At 31.7% G+C, this 9,371-nt stretch overlaps 1 protein-coding gene across 1 annotated transcript; it reads right to left on the minus strand.

Annotated features, from left to right (window-relative positions):
• Positions 1–5,544: 5,544 nt before the first annotated feature.
• LOC143243271 (sodium- and chloride-dependent GABA transporter 1-like) lies at positions 5,545–8,984 on the minus strand. Its single transcript, XM_076487123.1, has 6 exons — positions 8,917–8,984; positions 7,596–7,728; positions 7,020–7,154; positions 6,249–6,352; positions 5,944–6,074; positions 5,545–5,669 (listed from the first exon to the last, which is right to left on the minus strand). Exons 2-6 carry the CDS (start codon positions 7,674–7,676, stop codon positions 5,545–5,547), a joined length of 576 nt encoding a protein of 191 aa, XP_076343238.1. The 5' UTR covers positions 7,677–7,728; positions 8,917–8,984.
• Positions 8,985–9,371: the final 387 nt, after the last annotated feature.

The following is a 9,371-nucleotide window of genomic DNA, read 5'->3' on the forward strand; positions in this document are numbered from 1 at the left end:
TAATATAACACGTTACAAAAAACAAGAAACACTCAAGTTAATATAGCACTTGTTACAAAGAACTAGAAACACTCATGTTAATGTGACACTTGTTAAAAACAACAAGAAACAATAATGTCAACGTAACACTTATTACAAAGAACATGAGAACTCGTGTTAATATAGCACTTGTTACAAAGAACAAGAGACACTCGTGTTAATGTAACACTTGTTACAAAGAACAAAAGACACTCATGTTAATGTAACACTTATTACAAAGAAAGAGAAATTATGTTAATATAACACTTGTTACAAAGAACAAGGGACATTCATGTTAATGTAACACTTCTTACGAAGAACAAGAAACAATCATGTTAATATAACACGTTACAAAAAGAAGAAACACTCAAGTTAATATAGCACTTGTTACAAAGAACTAGAGACACTCATGTTAATGTAACACTTGTTACAAAGAACAAGAAACAATCATGTCAATGTAACACTTGTTACAAGGAACAAGACAACTCGTGTTAATGTAACACTTGTTATAAAACAAGAGACACTCATGTTAATTTAACACTTGTTACAAAGAACAAGAAACAATCATGTCAATGTAACACTTGTTACAAAGAACAAGAGAACTCATGTTAATATAATACTTGTTACAAAGAACAAAAGACACTCATGTTAATGTAAAACTTATTACAAAGAACGAGAAACAATCATGTCAATTTAACCCTTGTTACAAAGAACGAGAACTCGTGTTAATATAACACTTGTTACAAAGAACAAGGAACATTCATGTTAATATAACACATATAATAAAAAACAAGAAACACTCACGTTAATATAGCACTTGTTACAAAGAACTAGAGACATGTTAATGTAACACTTGTTACAAAGAACAAAAAACACTCATGTTAATGTAACACTTATTACAAAGAACGAGAGACACTCATGTCAATGTAACACTTGTTACAAAGAACAAGAGAACTCGTGTTAATATAACACTTGTTACAAAGAACAAGAGATACTCGTGTTAATGTAACACTTATTACAAAGAAAGAGAGAAATTGTGTTAATATAACACTTGTTACAAAGAACAAGGGACATTCATGTTATTGTAACACTTCTTACGAAGAACAAGAGAACTCGTGTTAATATAACACTTGTTACAAAGAACAAGAGATACTCGTGTTAATGTAACACTTGTTACAAAGAACAAAAGACACTCATGTTAATGTAACACTTATTACAAAGAAAGAGAGAAATCGTGTTAATATAACACTTGTTACATGTTAATATAACACTTGTTACAAAGAACAAGGGACATTCATGTTAATGTAACACTTCTTACGAAGAACAAGAAACAATCATGTTAATATAACACGTTACAAAAACAAGAAACACTCAAGTTAATATAGCACTTGTTACAAAGAGCTATAGACACTCATGTTAATGTAACACTTGTTACAAAGAACAAGAAACAATCATGTGAATGAAACACTTGTTACAAAGAACAAGAGATTCGTGTTAATGTAACACTTGTTACAAAATCTAGACACTCATGTTAATGTAACACTTGTTACAAAAAACAACACAAACTCATGTTAATGTAACACTTGTTTAAAAAAACAACAATTATGTCAATGTAACACTTGTTACAAGGAACAAGAGAACTCGTGTTAATATAACACTTGCTACAAAGAACGAGAGAAGTCGTGTTAATATAACACTTGTTACAAAAAACAAGGGACATTCATGTTAACATAACAGATGTATTAAAAAACAAGAAACACTCACGTTAATATAACACTTGTTACAAAGAACAAGAAACACTCATGGTTATATAACACTTGTTACAAAGAACAAGAGACACTCATGTCAATGTAACACTTGTTACAAAGAACAAGAGAACTCGTGTTAATATAAGACTTGTTAAAAAGAACAAAAGACTGATGTTAATGTAACACTTATTACAAAGAACGAGAAAAATTGTGTTAATATAACACTTGTTACAAAGAACAAGGGACATTGATGTTAATGTAACACTTCTTACGAAGAACAAGAAACAATCATGTTAATATAACACTTGTTACAAAGAACAAGAGACAATCATGTTAATATAACACGTTACAAGAAACACTCACGTTAATATAGCAATTGTTACAAAGAACTAAAGACACTCATGTTAATGTAACACTTGTTACAAAGAACAAGAGACACTCATGTCAATGTAACATTTGTTACAAAGAACAAAACAACTCGTGTTAATATAACACTTGTTACAAAGAACTAGAGACACTCATGTTAATGTAACACTTGTGACAATGAATAAAACACTCATGTTAATTTAACACTTCATACGAAGAACAACAAACAATCATGTTCATATAACACGTTACAAGAAACAGTCACGTTATTATAGCACTTGTTACAAAGAACTAAAGACACTCATGTTAATGTAACAATTGTTACAAAGAACAAAAAACACTCATGTTAATGTAACACTTATTACAAAGAACGAGAGAAGTGTTAATATATCTCTTGTTACAAAGAACAAGAGACAATCATGTTAATATAACACGTTACAAAAAACAAGAAACACTCACGTTAATATAGCACTTGTTATAGAATGACAGCTAGTTATCACCACCCACTGCGAGCTCTTGGGCTACTTTTGACCTTTACATTAAAATGTCCCTATGGCTGAAAGAGCGACCCTATTTGATGACGTGGATTCGAATACGCCCCCTTCGGATTACGAGTCGACTGCCTCAACCACCTGGCTCTGCTGGGCCTTTAAGTTATATTTGCACGTGTGTAAAATGTTCACCTCGGACCGGGAGGACACTTTGCGTCAAGCACGTAGAACTTGAGGTGTGTGGTAGCTTAGCAACACACTTAGAAACGTAATACTCGCACAAAACTCGATATAATTTCATCCCACGTTTCAGCAGCGACTTCTTATATCATATCGACGACGTGCAGGACCAGTAGTTAAAATGGCTTTCTCATCACGACTAAGGAAGCTCTATTCAGTCACAATATTTTGTGGTTAAGCCTAAAGTGTATGTTACATTACGAATTTAGTCAGTATCTAATATTTGATTCCAAGTTCTGTTGCTATATTCCAGTATCTGTTTTTCTAGTTGTTTTACCCGTACAAAAATAAAAAACACGTCATTTGAATATCTTTAAATCTTTTACGAGTAAGACATAATACAAGGCTGTAATATGGTACATTCAGCATATTATACAATCATTTATTGCAGTCATGTTTATAAAGAACTTTTTAAACTTTATTAAAGGAAGAAAGCATGAATGTAACAAACGTAGCATCTGTTTAGTTTTTAAGTTTTGTATTTAAAAACATATTTGCTTTTCTTGGTCTTAACAGAATGACTAAAATCTAAGACATAAGAATGGATGGTGAAAATATTATTCTTTCTGAAAACCTATTTGAACTTATTTGGTGATGTTATGTTAACCAAAGCCTATGTGGAGAAAGTGATCTAAATGAACCTAACCCTCCATGGTCTGTAAGACCAAAATCACAACAATGAGAAGAAAGCCTTTATGACGTCGCCCAAAAGTCCACTGTTTAAAGATGGAAGAAAGTTTTTATAAGTGGTCTTTTGGCCACTGTATAATAATCGAAATTTCTAGGAGTTCTGGCCACCTTATAAAAGTTGAAACTTATAGGACTTCTCGTTACGTTTTATGATTAAATTTCAAGTTTATAAATAATTTCAGCGACTTGTTTGTTTGTTTTTGAATTTCGCACAAAGCTACTCGAGAGCTATCTGTGCTAGCCGTCCCTAATTTAGCAGTGTAAGATGAGAGGAAAGGCAGCTAGTCATCACCACCCTCCGCCAACTTTTGGGCTACTCTTTTACCAACAAATTGACCGTCACATTATAACGCCCCCACGGCTGGGAGGGCGAGCATGTTTAGCGCAACGGGGATGCGAATCCGCGACCCTCAGATTACGAGTCGCACACCTCAACACGCTTGGCCATGCCGGAGCTTATTTCAGCGACACTGTACATTTCGTGGTTAAGAATGTATTTGTGTTGAATCGCTGTTAAAAGTGGGTGTGAATATAATGTATTACTAGTTGCTTTCATGTGATTTTGCTCGCTTTCAATTAAGAGATCTACTTGTTGATGACTGAATAAAATAGTTTCCTTTTATTATCCGATCTTTCTGGATCTCCACAGACTTTTAACTGAAATGAAGAAGAAAACATGTACTTAATAAACAAAGGTATACAGAAGTTAGATACTTAGAATTTATATAGATATACAGTAAACCTAAAACTAAATAAGTGACCTGATAATGTCAGCCACACCCAAAATTGGTTTATCACGTGCGGTGCTACAATTGAGCTCCCTTATCTACACGCCAATTATGGAGAAATGCATTTTGAATAACAACAAAATATATATATATTATTTAGTTATAACCAAAAACAAGCCAAAACAAAAATAAAATAAAAACACTGCACTAATTGAAAGAATCTCGGGGTACAAGCTATAACGTGAGGTATAAAATTTACCCTAGGTTTTAGAGGCGACTGAAGAAGTAGGACCCACATTGCGGTGGAGATACATCGTCTATCAGTTCATTCACCCATCTCACATAAAGAAATGAAATAAAGTAAAATAAAAAAACAGCAGTAGAAATTAAAATTAGGAGAGCGATTTCCACATTTATATCACCCTTCACTGTCTGTAGACAGCTGTGGGTAGCCGACTGCTTTCCATAGTAAAGAAAAAACTGAAAAATAAGAATAATAAAAATAAGGTACTAACATCTGGATTAATTAAACTGAGGCTTGGCGTGGCCAGGTGGTTATGGACTGGTACTCCGAGGGTTACGGGTTCGAATCCCCGTCACATCAAACATGTTTTCCTTTTCAACCTTGAGGACGTTATGCAACGGTCAATTCCACTATTAATTGGTAAATAGCCCAAGAGTTGGTGGTGGTGACTAGCTGCCTTTCTTCTAGTCTTACACTGCTAAGTTACGGACGAATAGCATAGATAGCCCTCGTGTAGCTTTGCGCGAAATTCAAAACCAAACAAGTAAATTCAATAAAGTTACCTCTGGAAGTTAGCATTTCAGCCCCATTATGGCAGAAAGGCACTAATTGGTAACCCAGTAAACTGCTAATTGTATTCCCCATACCTATCGGTTCTTTCGAAAATCTATTGTTCTTCGTTTAAATGTGTAATTGGGTAAAATGTAACGGACGTACTAAATAACACCCGCACGTTAACATTACTCACGTTTTTATACTGCTCAAATTGTTTATTTCACTTCCAAGGAGATTCCATTCGTTGCGCCACGCACAAGACGTTAAAACTCCCACCAAGCAAACGATAACAGAAACGTATAAATTTGAATCAAAAACGAAAGACACTGTTTAGTCTCTGAATATTTCACAATGTTGACGTACATTAACACACACCAACACATTATATGCTCACCTGGCTATCAAATAACACACATCAAAATATTATATGCTCACCTGGCTATCAAATAACACACATCAACATATTATATGCTCCCCTGGCTGTCAATTCCAAGAATTAACAGCATGAGAAAGGACACAATTGACCATAAATGGGGAGGTAGCAACTGTAGAACAACTTCTGGATAAACAAGGAAAGCAAACCCTGGACCTGAAGAAAATACACCATGTTAGATTATATTTGAACAAAGACCGTGTTTGTACTCTGTAAAAAACACAGCAGGTCAGTGTCTGATAATACTTAGTTTATATTAAGATGTTGATACACTGTACCTTACCAATAAACGTTTCATTTTAAATGTTTTAGAACCAAGATTCAAGAAAATATTAATAAGGTTTGTTCTGAATACGTTGATTTAGTACAGAAACAGAGCTTTTAGTGTTTATATAAACAACTGAAGCACAAGAAGACTGAATTATCTTACCGGACTTCACAACATCAGCAGCTTCAGTCCCGTCGCCTTTCATGTAGACCATGTGATCGAGAACGGAAAATATCACAGTACCAGCAAATATGCTGGTAGCAGGGTTAACAAAATATAGAATATTTCCGTCTCTAGAAATAAAGATATAGAAACAATAATGAATGTGTTCAAAGTGTACAATAATATCTATTGAAAGAATAACGAATACAGAGTACAGAGAATTATTATATTGAACATTTTTGTGCAAAATCATTGTTAAATAATCAAATCAAAAAAAAAATTATTTTGTTTTTTTGTTTTGTTACCGGAAGAAGTTCTGGCTAAACTTGTTGTAGCTTCCAAGAGTTACGACGGAACCGAAACCAATACCAAAGGTGAAAAACACTTGTGTTCCTGCTGTCACCCAGACCTAATAACATTAATATAATAAATTAATACTGATTTCACAGAGTTCACTTCTGAGAAAATTTAAATTTAACACTAATTTAGTTTCGTTGCGTTTTGATTAAAGAATTATTAACTAGTATTAGAGCTTGATAGCAAATAAACGAAAAAAAAGTCGCTTGACAGTTACTGATTAACAATGACACTGTTTTCACCAAAGACGTAAACTACAGTTACATTAGATGGGAAGTTTTATTTGTTTGCCCAGCCTGGTTGTTAGTGTTTGTCTTCAACGTCAAGGGCATTAAAATGTACGGTTAATCTCACTATTCGTTGGTAAATGAATATGCGTTGGGTTCTGTCCAACAACCTTTAACATCTAACATTAATATTTACTTGTGTTTATATCGTACATGAATGTAATAATAATAACATTAGTATATTAATATAATAACAACATTTAAATCTGAATATAATGACAATAACATTTATATATCAATGTAACAACAATAACACTTATATATGAATATAATAACAAATACATTTATATATGAATGTAATAGCAATAACATTTATATACGAATGTAATAACAATAACATTTATATATGAATATAATAACAATAACATTTATATATGAATATAATAACAATAACATTAGTGTATGAATGTAATTACAAAAACATAAACGAACCTTGGGATCCAAAAGTTTGTCAAATTTTGGAGTAATGTAAAAAAGTAGTCCGTCTCCAGCGCCCTCTAACGTCACTCCACGAATAAGAAGAATGATTCGAATGAAGTATGGAGTGACTGCTGACACCTTAATAATCTGTGAACAATGAACAAATAATGAAGTAAAACAGTCCAAAGAAATGAAATAATTAATGCTAGAAACATTAAAGATTATTGGATTAAATAAACGGTGATGTTTTCTTATGATTATTGTAATGGTGTTTTATGTCATTAGGTGATGTTTCCTTATGATTACTGTAATGGTGTTTTATGTCATTAGATGATCTTTCCTTGTGATTACTGTAATGTTTTTTGTTACTGTGTGATCTGTTCTTGTAATTACTATGATGGTGTTTTATGTCATTAGGTGATCTTTCCTTGTGATTACAGTAATGTTTTTTTGTTACTATGTGATCTGTTCTTGTAATTACAAAAATGGTGTTTTATGTCATTAGGTGATGTTTCCTTATGGTTACTGTAACACTGTTTTATGCAATCTTTCCTTTCTTTCCAAGTTTTATTTTAGTTTAAATCTTACCTTGCCACTTCTCAGTAGACCTTTCCAGATGACGAAATAAACCACAAACCAGGCAAGTAACAAACACAAACTCAGTTCCATGTTCTCACCTCCCAAGTCATGTAATCCTGAAGTAATCTGTAATGTTCGACGACTTCAAAAGAGTTATAAATATTGTATTATTGAAATGTACAATTGAGCCAACTTCAGTTAGGGTTTCATAATTTTTAATTTTTGAGTATTAAATGATAAAACTGTCTACTATGGTATTATAAGTACCTTTCAAGCCAATAATAGAAACAAAGAAGGTTATTTAAAAACCAATTATACCTAGAAATATATGTCCTAAAATTTATCTTACTAGATTAACAATAACAAGTTTAACTGGGTAAAATTCTCACAAGGTACATGGTGCATCATAAACTGGCACATGAGGTGTCCATTATTATTACAGTCATTGTTAGTTAAGCCTATTCCTAGATGTAGCTACAGTAAGCATCATCTGTTTTGAACAGAATTTTGCACACTAATCTCATATTGTGAAAAGGAAGAGAAACAAAGGAATGGTAGTTTGTGAGAATAGTGACTCAGGTACTACATGCAAAATAATTTTGAAACACTATTTCTAAACTTCCCTAATTAAAACATGTGTACCTCTGGAGGAAGTGTGCTTCCCCTGGAACAATTACCTTTTAACTATAATGACTTTGAATGATGTACTTGTATTTTTAACCAACTTCCACAAAATATATATATAACAAACATTATAACAGAATTAAAATTAAACAGTTATTTTGAATTATTAATCTTATTTCTCAACCATGAATCACAACAAATAATATTAGTGGTCATTACATTATTTTATCAGACAAAATCCAGACATTGATGTCAGACTAGTCAGCAGGTATGTAAAATCATTTAAGGGTTAGAATTTGAGTGCTTACAAACGTAATATCTCAACTCCTACTGCCTTTCATAGGGCTGCAGCCAACTGTGAGAAGGCAGTTATGCTTAATATTCAGATACAACCTCCACGTGCAAAATAATCGTAGAAAAATAAAATCGAAGAAATAAAAGCATCCTAAAAATTCTAAAAGTTAAAATTACAACCTCCACTCTTTTATTCAAAAAATGATATTAAACAAAATTTAAAATTAAACTTTTAATAGAAATATGTTTAAATTCAAAATTTAACAATTATTTTACAAATATTTAAATTTTCTATCATTTATATAAAAAACTTCTATTATTATTAAGTTTAGCTGTTAACATATTTATTAAAAGAAGTATCTTACATTCTCATAGAAATTATCAAAAGTAATCAATTTTTTTATATTTTTACCTTTAACTTTGTCATTATTAAGCACAAAGTTACACATTGAGATATCTGTTTCTTACATTATAAGTCTTCAGACAAACCGTTATGCCACTAGGAAGCCACCTTTACTTCTTTTTTTTTTAACTATTACAAGTATTTATTACAATTAAAATTCTAATACAAATAATTTTATTTAAAGATTCAGCAGTTTTGTTTTGAAAATCATTGTATAATTCATAAGAATAAAAGTTTCTTCTTCAAAATATTTTCCTCTTTTATTAGTAGATTTACATTGTATAATTTTCCAAGATAGTTATTTTGACATAAGTAAATGAATGTTTGTTAATGGGATCTAATTCAATAGAATTGGGAAGATTTTATTACACTGAGATCTACCTAGATTGATACTTAAATGTGAAGGATTAGTTGTTTGTTCTACACACTTAAACCACATATATTATAAGTTAGTAAATAAATTA

This window comes from Tachypleus tridentatus, unplaced genomic scaffold (genome assembly GCF_004210375.1).
Source record: "Tachypleus tridentatus isolate NWPU-2018 unplaced genomic scaffold, ASM421037v1 Hic_cluster_2, whole genome shotgun sequence".
NCBI classification, from domain to species: domain Eukaryota; kingdom Metazoa; phylum Arthropoda; class Merostomata; order Xiphosura; family Limulidae; genus Tachypleus; species Tachypleus tridentatus.